Below are 20,706 nucleotides of genomic sequence, written 5' to 3' on the forward strand. Positions count from 1 at the left end.
ATGAATAAATAAATAAAATCTTAAAACACACACACACACAAAAGTAGGTAATGCAAAGTAGGGGGTGGTAATAATGATACAAGAAATAAAAAAATTGTGACTAAAAGCATTAAATGGGACAAAAGAGGGATGCTTTTATTTATAAAGCAGATATATAATCCATAATGAAGAACACTTTTTTAAAGATTTTTTATTTTTTTAAGTTTTAAAATTTATTTTTAAGTAATGTCTACACCCAACGTGTGGCTTGACATAGCAACCCTAAGATCAATTCCTGAGCTGAGATCAAGAGTTGGCTGCTTAACTGACTGAGACATGCAGGTGCCCAAAGGTTTTTCATTTCTTTTTTTAAGATTTTATTTATTCATGAGAGATACAGAGAGAGAGAGAGGCAGAGACACAGGCAGAGGGAGGAGCAGACTCCATGCAGGGAGCCTGATGTCAGACTCGAACCCAGGTCTCCAGGATCACACCCTGGGCTGAAGGCATTGCTAAACCACTGAGCCACCTGGGCTGCCCAGGTTTTTCATTTTTAACTAATCTCCACACCCAATGTGGGGCTTGAACCCACAATCCTAAGATCAAGAGTTGCATGCTCCATCGACTGAGCCAGCCGGGTGCCCCGGAAAGACTTTCTATATAGTGTATTGACTAATAGAGCATCAGAACAGATTAAATACAAATAGCAGGACAGGTTGATATAAACAAAAAGAGGAGTAAGAGATACATCATTAACAGCGTAGTAGGTTATATAGGCTAAAAATAAGCATGGATATACTTTTTTTTTTTAAATATATGCGTGTGTATATAGTACAACTAGACTAATAAAATACCAAAAGCTGGATCCCATAAAAAGAAAACACATATCTCCTTTTTAAAAATACATAAAACACATAAAATACCAAAAAATAAAATATACACAAACTTCACACTTAAACCAATGTCCCCTATATACCTGCAAATAAAACTAGAAATTCAGGGATCCCTGGGTGGCGCAGCGGTTTAGCGCCTGCCTTTGGCTCAGGGCATGATCCTGGAGATCGAATCTCACATCAGACTCCCGGTGCATGGAGCCTGCTTCTCCCTCTGCCTCTCTCTCTCTCTCTCTCTCTCTCTGTGTGACTATTGTAAATAAATTTTAAAAAATTAAAAAAAAAACTAGAAATTCATAACACAAGTTTAAAAAATTACAAGAAACAACAACAAAACCAAAATATTCCCCTAAAAAGACTTTTAAATGGGTCCAAGAAAAATTAAAAATGCAATTATCAACCATTTAAAAAATAGTGATAAAGAACACTTTAGAACACTTTACATATAAAAACACATGTCATGTAGCCAAAGCAGTGGTCCGTGGGAAATCATAGCCTTAAATGCTTGTTATTTAAAAAGAATGACAATACCCAAAATAAGCATTCGCTTTACTAAAATTATAGAAAAAGAACAGAAAAGCTACCTCAAGGTAATTAAGAAAAAGAAAATAATAAATGCAGAAACTAATTACTTAGTAAACTACTATAAACTGAGACATAAATTCAGGTGCATTTAAAAAAAATTCTGCCGTAGGACATATAAAACCCGCACTGACTTGGCACTTGCAGTCAAACCCCTTGACAACCCCTCCTCCCTCACTCCTGGACACTCAACTCCTGTGATTCTGAACTATGGACCCCTTGCTGTCTGAGCTCAGAAACCAAATAGATCGATGCAGATAAAATGTTTGAGAGAGGGCTGGTATCCCTGGTTCCCTGAGCTCTTCTTCCTTGCCCATCACCACCATTGACTAGTGACACCCACCTGCCCTTGACGGCCCAGCTCAAATACCCTCTCCTCCAGGTAGGCTTTCTAAACTAAGGCTCAAGCCAGAGACGGATAAGCATTGCAAGAGAATGGGTAAATCCAACATTTGTGGCAGGGTGAATGTTAAGTCCCACTGCGGTGGGGGCGGGGGCAGAGGGGGAGGACAGCTGCGTGGGAGAGGGGGCATCTGAGCTGAGCTGGTTCGTGAGGGAGAAAGGACTCAGCCAGCAAAGGCCAGGGGGAGAAACACTCCAGGAAAAAGGGAAAGCATGAACAAACAAGACTCTGTGTGTGTATGTGTGTGTGTATGTGTGTGTGTGTGTGTGTGTGGTGTGTAAGCACCAAGTGCTTTGAAGAAATCAGGGACTTCCCACATGAGTGGGGTGTGCATAGCCAATGAGGAGTAAGGACTGGGGAGTGTGAAAAGGTCATTGAGTGTGAAAAGGTCATTGAGATAGGTCACAAAGGGTCTTGAATGATATACTGAGGAGCTTATGCTTCAACTTCCTATGGGTGGTGGAGATAAGCCAGAAGTTTCTGAGCAGGATTACGAAGTTGGGACCATCAGATGGTCAGCTGCCTGAGCCCACTCTCACTGAGGAAGGGGAAATGGGGTGGTAGGTGGTAGGAGGGAGGATTCCTTAAGCTGGTAGGCTGTCCAGGAGGAGCAGGAAAAGGTAGGGTGCGCAGTTCTGGCTCTGGAGGCCTGGGGTAAAAGTCTCAGCCCTGTTTGTTTCTCCTCCTTGATCCATTTCCTGGCTCCTGTGTGCCTCCCCACCCCCATCACAACCAGGGAGGGGGGTCTGGGAGGCAGCTCCTGGCACCTTCCTCAGTCACCATGGGGCTTTTCGACCCACCCATTTGGCCCAGCCTGTGCAGGGGCCTCTGTGGTCAAGCCTTTGTGTCTGCACAGTGGCCTTCTTTGTCCCGAGCAGCCCCCACCGCCTCCCTCCTGCCCTTCTCTCTTTCCCTCTCTCTCTCTCTCTCTTTCTCTCTCTGTCCTGTGTCACAAAAAGTACCAGTTTTGCAGAAAGATAGCCAGGGCTCTAATCTTGGCTTCTGCCACTGAATATGACCCTCAGCAAGTTGTTTAGTTTCTCTGAGCCTTACTTCTGGATCCACGAAAAGTCGCTGCATGAGGAATCGAACTCCTGGCAAGAACTAATCTGCTACCCAGTGCTGAGACCTAAGCAAAAAATGTCCATGGGCATGTCCTTGGGGACCCCTGCCCAACCTCCGTGCTCTTCTCTGAACCTCCTACTTACATCTCCAACCTCATCCCGTCTACTCCCCAGTCAGGCAGCTGCATTCTCTCATTTGACAAACAAGGAAACTAATGAGGACAAATGAGAACAGGGCTGACTTCATGAGCGTGTGACCTGTATAGCTACACAGGGCCCCACAGTTTGGACTTGATATACTGCTTTGCTGTCCCATCTCGAAATTCTTATTCGTTTTTGGACGAGGGCATTTTTATTTTGCCCTGGGTCCCGCAAATTATGTAGCTGGTCCTGTTTGTGGGGAGATGGAGTGGAGGCTTTCCCGAGTAGGGACCAGGCTTCCTGCCTCCTGGGCTGCCTCCCCTGGGTGCCTGCATCCTGGCACACCAAGAGCCAAAGCTTCTAGTTTGCATTTGGCATCAGGACCTGGCCCCTGCCTGGGAAACCTGAGGAGCATTGTGGCTGGGAGAGAGGGAGAGAAGGAGAGTGGGAGGGAGGGAGGATGGTCCAGGTTGATGCAGCATTGCAAAAGCAAGGAAGACAAGGCTGCTGGAGCCACCAGTGTGAGGGTCCCAATGCTATGGCTCAGCCATTACTCTGATAATTCAGCAAGGCCTTCTTTCCCAGGCAGGCTGGGAGTTCTGGGGCCAGGGGACCCACCATAGACTCACTGTGACTTCCGACGTTCACTTCTCCTTTCTGAGCCTCAGTGTCCCTATTTGTAAAATACACATGCTAACACCTACCTCACAGGGTTCTGGGGTAAGACTAAGGGAAATACTTGTACACAATGGCTAGCACAAAGGTGCTCACTGAATCAAGTTCCTGCTCACTCACCTAACGAATATTCATGAAGGCTGATAGGTTGACAGGGGCAGTGCTAGGTGTTGGGCATGTAGCTGTGAGCAGGATAGACCTTGGCTCTGCCTTCAAAGAAATGTCCGTTAGAGGGAGAGCTGACAGTGCAGTCAATGGTGTGACAAAGGGAGGTACCTGATGGGGCTGCTGGGCTGGGCCTTAGAGAAACAACGTGGGGGGGGGGGTGCCAAGAGAAAGGCAGAGAAGCGTGGAGGGACATTGCAGGCAAGGGAAGCAGCAAGTGCCAGGCAGGCGTCGAGGCAGAGGCAGGAAACGGGGTGGAGAGGAGGCAGGGGCTGGTGTGGCAGGCCGCAGAGGTGGGCTTTCTCTAGAGGGTGGTGGAGCCACAGAATGTGTGAGGCAGGCCATGGCTGGGAGGGGGTGACCGATACCCCAGCCTAGCCCATGAACCAGGAGGCCTGAACCAGAGCAGGGGCTTTCACTCCTAGCACCGATTCTCAGAGCAGGAAGTTTTCTCTGGGGAGATGAGAGAAGTAGAGAGATGGAAGATGAGAAGGCTTAAGAGAGCCAAGTGCCTCCTCAGGGTAGGGGAGACAGGAAGCCTTCTAATGCATGGGGAGAAACGCTCTTGGGCTTGCCCTTCCCTGTCCTGACCTGCTGCTGCTAATGGAACCCCGCAACCGGCTCCCTCCCATGGCTCCATTAACCCTCCTCTTGGGGCCCATTATATGCCTGGGTCTTCACGACCAGCCTGCTGGGGCTGCTTGGTTCCAGAGAGGCTCCTTTGATACCCCTTCAAACTTCCAGATAGGGCCTTGTGTGGGGCTTGTGGTGGACTCACTGAGCCTGTTTCCAGGCTGGGTCAATGGGTCTAAAATCTTTTAGCCACAGAAACTTTTATATTTTCTCAACAAACTATTGCCAGGAAATGTAAATAAGTGCGAAGACAAAAATAAAGTCACTTACATTGCCATGCATGGGAGCTCCTGAGGCCACCCCAAGTAAGGGGGACTCGGCTGGGGGATTTGGAACCTGCTGGACCTGATCTCTCAAGCTCAGTGATGAGAGTGTCAGCAGAACATGTCAAGTGACCTAGATTTCCAGCCCCTCATTAGAGGAGATGCTAATGCCTCAAACCTGGGGAGCTCGGGATGATGGGTAAAGAATTTCAGTCAGGCCGGTAAGAAAATGATGATCACCATTTTGCAGAAGAGGACATTGAGGCTTAGAGCCATAGGAGAGGTGAGACAAGACCCCAAGGCTATAGGGTTCAAGGACATGTCCCTTTCCTCTGCTTCTCAGGGCTCACTGAGTCACTTGTGGGTGCTCAGACTCTGGGTATCTCAGGAATGCCGTTTTCTTCGACTTTTTTTTTTTTTTTTTTTTTTTTAGTTTTTAAAAAGATTTTATTTTTTAGTTTTTAAAAAGATTTTATTTATTCATGAGAGTCACAGAGAGAGGCAGAGACACAGGCAGAGGGAGGAGCAGGCTCCCTGTAAGTTGCCCGATGTGGGACTCGATCCCAGGACCCTGGATCATGACCCAAGCCAAAGGCAGATGCTCAACCACTGAGCCCCCCAGGCACCCCTCCACACTTCCCATACTTCCAAGGACATTTCTACCTTGGTAACTCAAAGACACCTCAAACTCCATGTTCCTAAACCCGGTGTGCTGCACTCTTTCTCAATGTCATTCTTGCAACATCACCTCTCGGAGAGCTGGGCTAGAGCGGGAGCAGGACTCTGCAGGTGGCTGGAGACTGAGGCAGAGCCCCGGGTCCTCATGTTGGTATCAAAGGAATTTTTTCTCTTAAGCTTAGTAGTAGTTACAGTAGAGGTCTGAAGGCCTGGGAGAGAGGGGAGAGGTGTTGGCTGGAGCCTCCAGTGACCAGAGGGACTTCCCCACACTGGGATCCTAAGACCTGGGCTCCATAAGTGGGAGCCATAGGAATCCTGGCCCCCCAGAAGCTGCATGGACCAGCTTGGACAACAGATAAGGGAAGCTGGACAAGAGGCCTTTGTGTCTTCCAGGCAGAGGTCCCCGAGGGACTGCAGAGGCCGCACAGCCGCACAGGGCTGTGTGTATGTGTCTGCTCCTGCTCCTGCTCCTGGCAAGGCCGCAGCCAGTATCCTTCTCGGGCCCTTCTGGGCCCCTCTTGGGGCCAGCAGCCAGGCCCAGTCAGTTGATGTGAAGCCCAACAGGACTCAAGGCCTCAGGGCCCTGGGCAAGCTCCTTGGCCACAGGAAGAGGCCTCCTCTGTGCTTTTCAGACACCAACTATCTAAAGCCCCAGATGGATGAACACGGTTGGTGGGAGAGCATGTGTGATTGTCACAAAAACAGAGGCCTAGGGACGCCTGGGTAACTCAGTGGTTAAGCGCCTGCCTTCAGCTAAGGGGGTGATCCTGGAGTCCCGGGATCGAGTTCCACATCAGGCTCCTTGCTTCTCCCTCTGCCTCTTTCTCTGTGTGTCTCTCATGAATAAATAAATAAAATAAAAAAAAAGGAGGCCTCAAGTGGGACTGGATCTAGGGGTCAAATTCTCCCCAAGTCAGTGCTGAAGCTGTGTATCTAGCTGACACCTAGACCATTCTTTCATTCATTCATTCATTCAGCATTCAACAAGTATAAAGCAACTCCTGGGAACTCTGGCAAGGGCTGTAGGTCTTGTTCTCCTGGCTCTTACTGTCTAGAAAAGGCACAGACATAGGGTCCCTGACCAGAGAAGGCCATCAGAGTGTGGTTGAAAGCAGAGAAGGGAGCGCTGTGTGTAGTCTGAGAAGGCAGCTCAAAGGAAGGAGCTCAAGAGGAAGGATGAACAAAGAGCCACCTGTGGAGGAAATTTCTAGTGACTATCAGGCCCAGTAACGGGAGCATAGGTGGGGCTCTCCCCCTAGCTCCTTTTTCTCTGGGGCTGGAGAGACGGAGGACCCCGAATGTATTTCTCCTCTAGGCAATGGGGACACCCTTCCGCACCTCCCGGTCCCAGCAGGGGAGGAGAGTTCTCCGCGTGGTGCTCGGAGCAGGGCAGCAGGCTCCCGGCAGCAGAGGGCTCAGGTTCGCCGAGACAGGCCTCCAAGTGGGCAGCGCAGGAGCCACTAGGTACCCGCCCCCCCCGACAAACTTTGCAAATTCAGCGTCTCTGAAAACCCGGGCGCACCTCGCGTGAGGTGGGTCTCCGCAGGCCCCGTCCCGCTGCGAGCGCGGCGCCCCGGGGTCCCCGCGCGGGCGGGAGGGGCGGCGCCAGGGTCCTTCCAGAGCCCGCCCCGCCCGGGCCGGAGCCGGCCTGGCAGGGGGCAGGGAGCTGGGCGCGGCGGGCGGGGCTCAGGCACGTGGGTGCCGCGGCGGCGGCGGGACGCGGGCTCGGGCGGCCGAGCGGCGGCCGCGGCGGGGCGGGCGGGCGGCCTGCGGGGATCGGAGGCGGGGGAGGTCCGCGGGCGCGCCCCGGGCCCGAGGCGGCTGCCCCGTCGGCGCCGGGCAGGCGGAGCGGTGCGGCCGCGGTCCGAGGGGTCACGGCTCCGAGCGCCGCGAGGGCGCCCCGGGTCCCCGCGCAGGTCCGCCTCCACGCGCGCCGGGCTCCGGGGCTGCGGGGCCCGGGAGTGCGCTCGGATCCCCGGGGAGAGCGAGTCGGCGTCCTTGCTGAAGTCTGGGTGTCAGTGGGTGAGTGCGTGCGCCCCGAGCCGGTCGAGTAGCCGAACCTGCGGGACTCGTTTGCGTGCGTGCTCCGGGGCGGGCCCCGAGGCGAGCCCCGGGGCGTGGGACGGCGGCCGGAGACCCGCCAGCCCGTCGACCCGGGGGCGTCCTGGGCGCCCACCGCGCCGGGGCCTCGGAAAACTGGGGGCGGGGCCGGTGGCCTGGAAGGACAGTTAAGCCTCTCTCAGGGGACTTTTAATCTGGAAGGCGGTGCTGTAGGAAGGGTTAGTTTGAATGAACCTCCCCTCCCGCACGGTCCGTGGCAGGTAGGCCCCCTCCCCGCAGGAGCCGGACCCAGGGCCGGGCCCAGGTCTGTGGCGCTGAGGGCAAGCTGTTCCTTCCCCACGGCATCCTCGGCTTCCCTGCGCCTGCAGCCTGAGGTGCCTGCCTTGTTTAGGGCTCTAGGCTGGAATAATGGGGAGCTTTTGAGGACTAGGGTGGGGCCTTGGTAAAGTCTCAGTTATCCGTGTGTGTGGGAATAGTTGGGAAGGAGATTCTTTAAGCAGAACCCACAAAAGCTCCCTGGAGACTCAGACCTGTATTCCAATGCTGCCTTGGTCACTGTGTGACCTTTGCGGAGTCTCAGTGCCCTCATCTGTAAAAGGGGGTTAATAATAATAATATGGAACTTGAGGGTCTGGCATTGCTGATGTGCGGGTCATATTCAGTACCAGTGTCCTCCTGGGTAGGCTCACTGCTTGGGGATCTGGGTGGGGTCAGTCCCTGGAGGGAACTTCCTGAAACCCGTATGTCAACCATTCTCTTCCCTGGGCTAACAAGACCCAGCCTGAACCCCTTAGCCTGGGAGTCAAGGCTTCCAAGAACTGCTCCTTGCCAACCTCCCCCGCCCCTTCTCCTGCCTGACCCTTCACCCTCTAGTGATGGCATGTAGTTCTGCTACACAGACTAGGCAGTTTCTTGCCTTTAGGCCATTGTGTATTCTATACTCACTGCCTGAAATGCCCTCCTAGACTCATCTTCCTCAGTTGTAGAATTACCCCGCCTTGGGGCCCACCTCAGATCTCCCCTCATTGGTTGATCCCACAGTTGGGTTGGAGCCTCTTCTGGCTCTTGCAAGTCCCAGTGCTGACAGTCCTGGTTCCACCTTGGACTCTTATGGTCTCAGTCTCCTCCTTCTCTCTCCAGAGGCCTGGGGCCCTCTGGAGGGCAGAAACTGGCTCTCACTCATTTCTCTTTAGCCAGCAGCCTGCACAGGGCTGAGCTGAACTGAGAGAGCAGTAGCAGCCCCCATCTCCTGCCCGCCCCCAGCCCCCCTGCCCTCCTGCCCCTGGCTTTCCCAGTGAAGGCATGTCTACAGTGGAGCTCCATGTCATCACAAAGAAGAGGAAACTAGAATCCAGTCGTCAAGATAAGTGGCATGGCATTAGACACGACGAATACCCACCGTTTGCTTCAACGTGGATGGAACTGGGGGGTATTATGCTGAGTGAAGTGAGTCAGTCAGAGAAGGACAAACATTATATGGTTTCACTCATATGAGGAATATAAAAAATAGTGAAAGGGAATAAAGGGGAAAGGAGAGAAAATGAGTGGGAAATATCAGAGAAGGAGACAGAACATGAGAGACTCCTAATTCTGGGAAACGAACAAGGGGTAGTGGAAGGGTAGGTGGGCAGAGGGTTGGGGTGACTGGGTGACAGGCACTGAGGGGGGCACTTGATGGGATGAGCACTGGGTGTTATATGTTGGCAAATTGAACTCCAATAAAAAAATATACAAAAAAAAAAAAAGAAAGTTTAATAGACGATAAAAAAAAAAAAAAAAAGATAAGTGGCATAGGTTGCCAGAATAGTGTATTCTGGAACACTACAGGACAGGCAGAAAACTTCGAATTTTCCTGAAGGCAATAGGGAGCCATAAAAGGTTTGCGGGACAGGGAAGATTCATGGTCAAAGCAGCATTTCAGAAAGATCTTTCTGGCTGCAGGGTGGAGAATGGATTGAGTAATGCTATACAAGGAGGTCAGATATAGACACCAGAACCATCCAGGCATCACTTACATCTGAGCCCTTGATCCCTTGGCCAGACACTTCCCTCAGCCCATTCCTCAGATGCTCCTGCCGAGGAATTTGGGGACACTTAGGACTCTTCCTCCCCCAGGGGAACCTGGGAGACCTACAACTGATCCCATCCCAGCTCTTCCCCAAACTTACTGGGTGATCTTGGGGAAGTTCCTGCTCTGCCAGCCTCTAAAAGGAGGCTAGCACCAGTAAGGTCCTATATGGAGAGTATGTGCTTTGCAGGTCCCTGACAGGGAAGAATTGACAGTCTCTTCTTCCTGCCTTGGGCTGTCCTGAGGGATCTAGCCAGAGGAGTTGGAGGATCACAGTGGGTGACCTTTATAAATGGTTGGTAGGCTTGGGCTGTAGAGTGAGGCTACGACCCCTCCATTCCTATCCTTTTCCTGCCCAGGATGCACAGGGTTCCCAGGCTTCTGGAGCCTATAAGGACCAGCTAAGCGAGTATGAGAAATCACCAAGGCCTCATGGGTGAGTGCTGTGATTTGGCTTCTTTCCTGGCTGCAGCCCTTAGAGAGGCCACTGTGACCCTCTAGGTGGCAGTTTTGCCATCTGTACATTGGACATGATGATCCTTACCTCTTCAAATGCAGGGTTGCTATGACAATTCTTAAGCCAGTAGTCAGGAAAGGGTGTTATAAGCTGTGGAGTGCAGTGCACAGGGAGAAGTGTGATACTCAGAGACTTAAATGCATTTTGAAGATACTAGAACATGGGTGCAGTAACAAGGGATTGTGCTATTGGAATTTTAACTACTGACTGCCTTCCTCCCCCTGTGTATCCTCTGCAGAGACAGCTTACTAGTAACAATTTATAAGAGTTTCTCATTTTGTCCTCTATCAACCCTATGAGGGAAGAATTATTACCCCCATTTTGCAGATGAGGAAATAGAGGCTCAGAGAGTTTCCTTCCCTAGATCACAGAGCCGAGATGAAAGCTAGGGCTTCTGCCTACCTGACCCAACATACCTCTCCCCATTCAAGACAGAAACTCCATCTGAGTAAGGCCTGGTCCTCTGGCTTTCAGGCAGAGGGAAGTTTGAATCTTGCCCTGAAAACATGACTTTAGGTCTTGCTTTTGGCGTGATTAACCATTCTACTCACAGGACCAGGGAAGCCCAGCTGATCTGGTGAAGAAAGGTGGAGGCTCTCCTGGTGAAATCATCTCTCTCTCCCTGCACTGTCTTCTGTGGGCCTGGCTGATGCACAGTTGGGGTCCTTTGGGTTCTCAATGCTGGCCTCTCCCAGCCCTCAGATCCTGATGGGGGGAGACTGTCTGTGGGGCCTTCCCTGACCTCTGTGTTCACCCTAGAGGTCAATTGTAAGCCTAGGCCAGCCTGCTTTCTCTCTATGCATATAACCCAGCACAGGTTGAGCACAGATGCCAGGGAGTGTTTGGGAGATGAATGAACGTGTGGGGGTGAATGTATAGTGGAAGCTGAGGGCCTTGCTCTGTGGACAGCTACAGTTGGTTCTTGAGCAGGGGAGTTCCGCCGCTCCCCTGTCACAGCATCTCCTAGGCCTAGTATTTCTGGTCCAAGGTGAGTAGCTATAGTCCCTGACAAGAGGGCGGGCAGCCTGGGCCCTCCTGGGCAGCTGCTTCCTCCTTGGCCCTCTACCCTGGTACCCCGTCACTGTGTTTACAGTGACAGTAATACTTGGGCCCTGGAACATGGGAGGAGGGCCTCCTTCAAGCTTCTTGGGGTCCACATGACCCTCTCTTCTCCCCCTTCCTCAGGAGAGGCTCCTGGCGTTGGTCTGGCTTCCTGGAGAGTGCCCAGTTTGCCCAGCCCCGGCTGTGGGTCGAGGAGTCTTGCTAAAGCTGTGCTGTGGGCCAGCAAGGATGCTCCCCATCTCTCAGAGAATCCAGGTCCAAGAGACCAGTGCCTCTCTCTGGACCATTGGATGTGTAGTCTCTTCCTTGATCTCCTTCCTTTTAGACTCCCCTGTTCTATCCACTTTCCATGTGGCACCATCATTGTCAAGGTCACTATGTCCTTCGCTGCTTAAGCCCTGCCATGGCTCCCCATTGTCCTCAGGATAGAGGCCAAGCTCTTCAACCTGGCATTCAAGCCTTTTCTTGTGAGTCCCTCAGGCCCACACACATTCTGTGCCACCCACCGCTCCATTCCAGCCTCACATGACCCTCTGGTCACATTATCACAACACGGAGTCTTTGCTTTTGCCCTTCCGTCTGCCTTCTATGCCCTCCTCCCTACATTGTCCACCTGACAAACTCCTAATCTTCCATCAAGTTCCAGCTCAAATGACCCCTCCTCTGGACAGCCTCCACAGGCTGGTTAGGAAGGAGTTCCTCTGAGCTCCATGGCTCCTGGGCTTCTCTTGGTTGTGGCTTAATCACCTGAGTGGAATTAGTCCATGTCTGTGTCTTTCTCCCCCTCCAGACTGGAGCTTCTGACCAAGTCTGATCTGAGACTGGGTTTGCAGGGTCTCTCTGAGGTTAGGTGCATGGGGACACTGGCAAGTGTTTGCTGAGACTTTATGACTCCTGGGACAGTGGTCTATGGTTATGTTGCTCTGAAAGCCCAGACTCCTGTGGTTCTGAGAATCTCAAAACCAAAGGCTATCAGAAACAGTGAGTAACAGACTTGAAGAAACACTTAGAACTACTGAACTCAGAATTGAGTGATTGGCTTTTCTATTCTCCCTTTGTCCTCCCAAGCTGGACCCTTCCTACTTCTCTCTAGCCCTGCCCACAGCCCTTTCCAGGAGCCTTCCCTGCCTACTCTGACCGTGACTTCTGCCCCTGTGCCTGGTGACCCAGGAGGGCCCCCTGCTGAGAAGGGCTTCTGTGTCTCTTTGCTAAGATAGGAGGATACAGTCCCCACACCAGGATGGAGCCTGATCTGCTAGCTGCATGGAGAACCACCTGCCCCCTTGCCTTACTCATTTCTCAGGAGCTTTCTGGAATAGTGGTGATTCTCCCCATCTGCTCAGTGAAGAACTTGAAGCTCAGAGAGGGGAACTGACCTGACCAAGATTGCACAGTATGGGTGGTTCTAAGCAGAAGCCTGAACGCAGGGTTCTTTATTCCTGAGCCGGGCTGGAGGCATTTGGCTGTGATAGGTCAGGTCAGGGTGGAGTTCAGGGCACTGTGGTTCTGAACTGGTTCAGCTGAGCAGTGTGTCTCTAGAGCACCGTGCGGGCTGGGCCATGCTGGGTCAGAGGAGGGACAGGTAGTTTGGAGTTCTGCTCTGGGGCGGGGTGAATATAATTAGAATATACTGAATATAATTAGAACAGCAGACTTTGAGTAGGGCCTTTCTCTCCTGATCTGTAACATGGGAGGCCGTCCCATATTCAGATATTTTCCAGTGCATGGCCCCCAGAGCCAGGGTCCGAGGGTCTCCCAAGAAGGAGAGAGCCTCTGAAAGAGGCTACTGAAGCCAAGGGCCTCCTGGGAGAGGCTGCAGAGGCTTCACATTCACATTGCTACACTTGCTGATAACATCTGAGGTCACCCCTCAGCTATTTCCCCAGACTAGCCATGGTGCTTGTGGTGCAGAAAGCACACCGAGCAAAGCTGGAGCCTTTTGGCCTTCAGCCCTGTGGAGGACATTTGGGTGGGGTCAGAGGATAGCTTCCAAGATCCTCCCGGTTTCCTAGCCAGCCTTGCCTTCTCTACTTCCCTCAAGCCACAGGGATAACTGTCAGTTCCCAAGACAGTCTGTCTCTTGCTCTGGTTTTTGCTCACTCTGGTCCTCTTCTCTTTCTACTCACCTGACTCCTATCCGTCTTCCAAAATCCAGGTCAGGTGTCCCCTCTTCCAGGAAGCCTTCCCTGACCACCCCACTCCTAATTCCCATTAGGGACCCTCTTGGCTGCTTCAACCCTGGTGCCTCTGCTTCCTTCAGCCTTAATCACCCTGACTTGTCATTGCCTGTTCCTGGGTCTTCCCCCATCCTCCCCTACACTCTCTACCTTGACAGTGAGCTCCTTGAGATCATAGAAGGGTCCAACCCACCTTGGAGTCCCCAAGTGTCCTGCATGGGGACAGGCATAGATATGGCAACCTTTGTAAAGGGTGAGTGAATTAAGGAGTATAAGGGGGTCTCATTCCTCCTGGGGGTCCCTGGACTGCCCTCCCTTCTGAGGATGGCCTTCAGGGTGGGAAACTTAATCTATAGTCAGTTTCCTGCCCGTCTTGTCTTCCTGGCACGTTCCCATCCTCCCTGCCTTCCCCACTTGCTGAAGTCATATCTTTTAAAATTATTTCATAAAATGAGTTTAAATCATCTCCTTTAACTCTCTCGACAACCTTAGGCAGTGCATACTCTTCTTAGATTGGAAGGAAATTGGAACTCTGGTTGTGGAACTGACTTGTCCAGGTACCACTGCTGGGAATGGCAGAATGGGATTTCCCACCTGCTCCTTGTCCTCCCCTGCCCCTCAGTGGTGTCCTGGGTCCAGGTCCTCTGTTTCCCATCATAGTATCTCACCCCCAGCAGTGGCAGGCTGCAAGGGTTTCCAGAGTGGTGATGGGTCACACTCCCCTGCCAGGCTGGACAGGCCAGCCAGGTAGGCGGGTGAGTAGGTAATACATTCATTCTGGAGCTGCCCTAGTAGAAAAGCTGGAATGTTGTCTGGCCACCCCGGAAATTCTGCAGCAGGCCTGGAAACTGCCTCTGCCCCTCCTCCAGGCTTTGAGTTAACTAGCTACAAGGAGAAAGACGCAGGTGGGATAGAGGTAGAGCCAGGTAGAGGGGGCAGGTGGTCTGCTCCAAACTCATTGGCGACCTTGGATGAGATCTTGGGTTACCCTTTCTGGCCTTAGTTTGTTGTTGTTTTGAATTGTGAAATGGGTACAGTAACCATCAGGGTTGCTTCACACTGAGAAAATAGCTGGAAGAGCAGATTCTAGTACCTAGGGTTGTAGAACGTTAGGGTGTTCCCTCTGGCAGATAACTGACCAGACAGGCAGAGTCATGGGGCTTAGAGAGGCTGGTCAGAGAGCTTCCTGGAGCCGAGGGTCTGTGCTGTGGAGGGTAAGAGATCAGCACAATTCCTAAAGTCAGACAGATCAAGGTTATTCTGGAATTTGCTAGCTCTGTGACCCTGGAGATATTAGCTTCTCTGAGCTTCTCAGGATCAAATGAGAAGAGGTCTATAAAACCACCTAATAAGGACCTGGTAAAGAGAAGCACTCCGCTCTTGTTATGTATGATACACATGTTAGAAGATAAGGGAGGGTGTCCCTGAGCAAAGATATGACCATGGGAACTGGCTTTACTGTGCTTTACATGGGAAGATGAGGCTGGAGACAGAGAGGGAGAGTTGTCTAGCGGGGTGGTGGGGGTTCGGTCAGCCAGGGCCTTGAATGCCAGGCTCAGGAGCTTGGATGTTGGCCTGAGGGCATTACAGAGCCATGGAAAGGTTTTGAGCTCAACAGTATATGGTCAGATTTGTGTTTTAGGAAGCTCCATGACTGCAGCATGAAAGATGGCCCATAGGGGTGGGGTGAAGGCAAGGAGACAAGTGAGTGAGCTGGTGCAATGGTCTGGAAAGGAAACATAAGCCAGAGGCTTGCATGTTGCTTCCAGCTGGGGCACCAGACTCACTCCCCCATTGTAGGGAAATGAAGCAGATGGAAAAGGAAGGGGATGTCCTTATTCCCCTCTGATAAGTCTGAGGTTCTGGTGGATGCTGGGACTTGCACATCCAGAGGGGTCCCTGTACCACGTAACCATCCCCTCAATGAAACCTTGTGCCTAGTGCCTATGAGGGCCTTGCAGACAAGACAGAAACCAAGGCCAGAATCCAAAAGGCCCCCGCTCCAATCTCGGCTCTGTCCTTGGCTTATGGTGAGGTCTTGTGACAGGGCCTCAGTTTCTTCCTCTGTCAAATGGGAGTTTGGTTTCGGTGATTTCTGATGGCTTTTCTAGGCCCTCTCTAGGATGGTATGTGTGTGTGTGTCTGTGTGTGTGTGCATGCATGCGTACATGTGCTCATGCTGTGTGTACGGCTATATGTGACTGTGTATGTCTCTGGGTATGTGGGTATGTCCATGCCTGTGTGTGCTCATGTGGGTTTACAACACCTTGGAGGAATGGTCAGAGGTGGGACAGGGGAGAGAGAGGAGTATTCCAGATAGAGGCATAGCTTGAACAAAACTATGTTGGCTTAAGTACTGTTGAGTGTATACCAGGCGAGGAAGGTGTTGACTATTTGCTACTGTAGGAACTGGAGCACAGACCAGGATGGAGGGAGGGGCCATTGGACATTCAGCTCAGCTCTGCTACCTTCCCCCATAGAGCCACACTCCCGTGAAAGGGGCTGCCTGGGGAAGGAGGCTGGGAACAGCCATCCCTGGGACATGGGAGTTGAGGGTAGACAGCAGGAGGTGTGGGTGGGTAGAGGGCCCTCCTCCTGGGGCGAGCACACACGTGCTTGCCTCTTTTAGACCCAGGTTAGAGCATCGGAGGCAGGACCGGGAGGGCTCTTCCTGGCTGACTTCCTGTGACCAGGAACCAAAGTGCCCATGCTCTTTCCACTTCCCACAGAGCCCACAGCATGGCCTGTCCTGAGAGGTGCTAGAAGCTGGGTACAGCCCCAGGCCGGGGAGCTGTTTTTCCTGTTTCCTGAAGAATTCCCTGCACCCTGATCCAGGCCTGCACATTCATGAGTACGGTACCCAAACAGGCGCAGAGCATCCTGAGAGCAGGGGCTGGTCAGGTATGGGCGTGTGAGGACGGGGTCCGTGGCCAGGAGGTTCGTGCGGCCTCGCCGGTGCACATGTATATGCTGAACCAGGGTTCGATGGAGGGGATCTCCACCTTGCTCCTTCATCCCAGGCTGTGATGATTTCAGGCTTCAGAGCCAGAGAGCCCTGGTGTCAAGTTCCTCTTCAATTCCTAGTGGTGTGACCTTGAACAAAACTACATGGCAGTATCTACTGCGGAGTGAGGGTGGGGGATGAGGCGAAGATGCTGCATGGAAGCTGTTCAGCCCAGGCTTGGCCCCTACAAAGTGAGTGGTTGGGTGTAGGGGGCACCAGGACCAGGAACTCCTGATCCAGACTGACCCATGACCTGAGCCAGGGATGAGCGAGATAAAAGAATGTGCTTGGCTCAGACAGCTGACCCACCTCCAGAATGCCTAGGTCCAGTTCCCCTCCCTCTGGCATTCCCCTGGGCTTTCCAGAGAAGGACAGAACTCTTGAAAGAGAGGCAGTCCAGGTGCCTGTCTAGGGCAAGCCTCAGGTGAGCTGGTCCTCAGGAGGCCACTTAGGGTCAGTAGCTGAGAAATCTGTAAGCGTCAGAACAACTCTGGTAGATCCTCAGAGGAATAATGGAAAGGAGAGCCACTGTCATAAAGCTTAGCCTCCTCTGGTCTCCTATATCCTCTTGTGCTTGCTTGCTTCATTCATTCATGCATTCATTCATTTGTTCCTTCGTTCATTCATTCACTCATTCTCTCGTTGTCATACCTGCTTTGGATCAGGCCTCTTGCTGGATGATTGGGATAGAGAAAAGAATCAAAAGGACCCAACCCTCTAGGAACACCTGGAATATGTTGGGGTAGAGGGTGGAAGGACAGATTCCCAATAGGGTGTGAGGAATGTCTGGGGTGGTGGAGAGGGGAGAGCTTCAGAAACGAGGTGACATATGAGAAGAGCCTTGGGAGTGGGCAAGATGAGGTACAGTGTGAATGTGTTCTGGAAGGGAAAGGTAGAAAGAACAACATGTGCAAAGACAGGTAAGCCTATCAGGGCCCTTATGAGGCAGGGCCAGCCAGAACTGGGCACAGAGGGGCTGGCAAGTGGTGTTGGACAAAGTTAGGTGGGAGATGGTCTCTAGGGAGGTGGGGGTGAGACCCCAAGGGCATTAGGGGTAAGGAGAGGCAGAGGTGAGGGCCAGGGGAGAAGGCTGGGGATTTGGCTGTCTTCATAAGCAGGGCCTGAGGGGAGGAAAGGTGTACTCACATGTTGGTGGGCCAGCCAGTGGAGGGAGAGGGCAGGCAGGGTCAGTCTGGACAGGGGCCATGGCAATGGAGTCCCCAGCTGGCCTGGGAGGGTGGAGGCCAGGATGTCTTAAAACAGGTGGAAAGGGCAGCTTCCTCAGTTCATGAGAGACCTAGGGAAGTCTCCACTCCTCTAACCAGCATCAGAGGTTCCACCCTTAGTAATTAGCTAGAAAATCTTTGTGTAAAGATGTTAACTCTGGCTTGGGGTGGGCAGGGGAAGAGGTGGGGGGAGGGTGCTGACCTAGACGAGAGACCTGCCAGGCCTGGGCACCAAGCGCCAGGGCAGCAGTGTGGAGGGGAACTGGGTGTGTGTGCTTCCCTCGCTGGGCAGAGCACCTCATGGGGAAGTTTTAGGGTGCCATCTCTCCAAGGGTGGGGGATTCAGCTCATGAGAGATCTGAGCCTCAGGAGGGCAGGAAATGTCTGATGTCACCTACAGTTCTGTGATAGAGCTGGACACCCCAAGCCAGTATCCCCAAGGTGGAGGGAATATGCCCCCTCCACAGATCCTCAGTCCCACACTCAGGCCTCCACGTTCCTCCTGTAGCTGTTGGGAGCCGGCAACTCCTAACCCACCTTCCAAAGTGCGGGATCTGATGGTCTCAGCCTTTGTCCTTCCCCACATCACATGACATGCCTTCAGGGCACCCCATTCTTACCCGTGTCTGACAGTGAGTGGCCCTCTCCCCTACCTGTCCTTCCTCCCCATCCCTGAGCCAGGAGATGGCCTGGGCCAGGCATCCTGCCAGCCTCCCTCTCCGGCCCCTCCTCCACCCAAACTCCCTCTGTGCCAGTTGCTCTGAACTCTGTCCCTAACCCTTCCAGATCTCTCCCCGCTCGACATCCCCAGGCCTGGCGCCAGCTTGGGCCTCAGCGTCACTCCCCTGGTCCACCGCACTCACCTGCTATACAGCCTCCAGTGGAGACCTTCTGTCGCTATTCCCCCCCACCCCAACTGGTGGCCTGAGAGAGCTTTCCGAAGATTTCAGGAAAAGGCCACATCTGGGCTGAGCCTTATAACTCATACCAGCACAGGGTACCTACTGTGTGCCAGGCACTGCACCAAACACTCTGCACAAATGACTCAACCCTCACAGCAGTTGTATGCTGTAGGTTCTATTTAATCATCTCATTTTACAGGTGAGGAAACAAAGGTGGTCTGGCTCCAGAAGCCTGGTTCTTAATCGCTGGAGTTTGTTGTGCTGAAGGATAGAAAGTTGTAGTTCCAACAGGTAGAGACAAGGGCTGTGAATGGATTCCAGGTTGAGGGGTGTTAGGTGCATTCCAGAAGCCACAGGTCACTGAGGATGGGGCCCGTGAGGCTGACAGAGGCTGGGTTGTGAAAACCTCCAGTACCAAACTGAGGAGGAGCAGGGTTTTCTCCTGAGAAGAGGCAGGAGCCACAGAGGGTTTCAAGCAAAGGAATGATTTTGTCTTTACAAAGGCCCCTCTGGATTGGGGCACACTGAGGCTAGAGGCAGGGAGGCTGATGCAATGGCTCCAGCAGCAAGGTAGAGGCAACACTGGGCTCCATGGAGCAGTGGTGGGATACAGGAAATGCTTTAATGCTGGATCCTGAGTCCTGGCTCTGGGCAAGAGGGGTCCCAACAGCTCGGCCCTGTCTCCTCACCTTGGATCAGCCCTGGCTCCTTGGAGACGAACTTAACTCTTTGGGAGGGAGGTGCATGCTCCCTTCCTCCCAGTTGCACCTTGGCTGACAATGGGAAAGAGAGAAGGTTCTGGGATTGGGGGATGGGGAGAGAAGGGAAACCGAGGGATCTATGTGTCTCTGAGCCCCCTAATCTCAACCTTGGGGGCCCTGAAGTATTGCTGGGAGGCCAGGCTTGGCAGGAAACTCATGGTCTAAGAGAGTGGTTGTTACTGGCCCTGCAGAATCCCCGAGTCCCAGCCTCTCAGGACCTCAGGTTCCAAGATGAAGAGAATTGTACAGCCCCAGATTCCTAGAATGGGGAGGACTCACACGTCATCTGCCCTCTCTGTCCTCCCAGATACACCCACACACAGGACACAAGCCTTCCTGCAGACTACCGGAAGAGCCACTTGCATACCCCCAAACAGGGAGTTCATTACATCCTTCCTATAGCCCCTTCCACCCCTTGTGGGGTGGACTTGAATAGGAGTCACAGCCATCGCTAGCTATGTGACTTTGGCCAAATTATTTGAATGATCTGTGTCTTAGACTTTTCAGTGGAAAACCAGGCATGAGAACCTGGTTTCCAGAAGCATGTTGTAAGACTGGAGGGAAATGACATTCTGTAGGGACACCTGAGTGGCTCAGTGGTTGGCTCAGGTGATGATCCCAGGATCCTGGGATTGAGTCCCACATCGGGCTCGCCGCAAGGAGCCTGCTTCTCCCTCTGCCTATGTCTCTGCCCCCCTCTCTCTCTGTGTGTCTCTCATGAATAAATAAATAAATAAATCTTCAAAAAAAAGAAAATAACATTTTATAAAGCATACATAGTAGTAGGGTTTGAAAAATACCAGCTCCCTTTGCCCCTTCCTGCTGTTAGAAAGTTACTCTTTGTGTTTGTCACAAACCTGCTTACCTGCTGTGATTTCTAACTGGCCCCTGGGACCTGTGGGCACATCTTTGCCCTCCAGACTGGGATGTCTGTCCCCAGCCTTCCAGCTGAGAGAGAGCTCTCACTGGTCACATTGAAGGGGTAAGGAGAAGAGGAAGGTGGACAACCAGTGGTCCAGGTGCTCACTCTCTGGGAAGTCAGGCCCGTGGGTGTGTTATACCCACTAGGGACAAGGTAAAACACCATCAGGATAGTGGTGGCATGTGAAGAAAACCTGCATAGGCCTAGGGGAAGCTGAATTTGCCCCAGAAAAAGGAGTGCCCTTCTGCTCCCATTTCTACCTCTACTCCAGACTTCCCTGGACCCTTCAGGAGGGTCACTGTCCCATCTGGTAGCCTCCCAGGGAGCAGACTGCTGTTTACAAATGCAGAAAGTACTAAAATATAGGAGTACCTACAAATTATTTGCTGAGAGGTGAATGAATGACAAAAGGGGAAGACCCTTGGAAATACTCCCGCAAATACCAAAATACGAGGCATGGGGCCAGAGCCTGTCCAGAGAGTGGAAAGATGAGCTGGAAAGAACTTTTCTTTTTTCTTTTTTTTTTTTTT

At 52.4% G+C, this 20,706-nt stretch overlaps 1 protein-coding gene across 15 annotated transcripts in view; it reads left to right on the top strand.

Annotated features, from left to right (window-relative positions):
* P2RY2 (purinergic receptor P2Y2) overlaps positions 1-20,706 on the top strand; it is a 47,057-nt gene that overhangs the window by 16,981 nt on the left and 9,370 nt on the right. For 11 of the 15 annotated variants that reach the window (XR_013362196.1, XR_013362197.1, XR_013362194.1 and 8 more), the window contains exon 1: positions 6,780-6,940. The exons of 1 other annotated variant lie outside the window; for it this stretch is intronic. Coding sequence is in view for 3 of the 14 variants with exons in the window: in XM_077866910.1 (XP_077723036.1) it covers positions 6,795-6,940 (146 nt within the window). In the remaining 11 variants the exon portion in view is untranslated. Of the gene's footprint in view, positions 1-6,779; positions 7,009-7,314; positions 7,499-16,090; positions 16,263-20,706 lie in introns of those variants that run through there. 3 more of the 15 variants (XM_077866915.1, XM_077866917.1, XM_077866914.1) reach the window with 3 other exon arrangements.

This window comes from Canis aureus, chromosome 23, assembly GCF_053574225.1.
Source record: "Canis aureus isolate CA01 chromosome 23, VMU_Caureus_v.1.0, whole genome shotgun sequence".
NCBI lineage: Eukaryota > Metazoa > Chordata > Mammalia > Carnivora > Canidae > Canis > Canis aureus.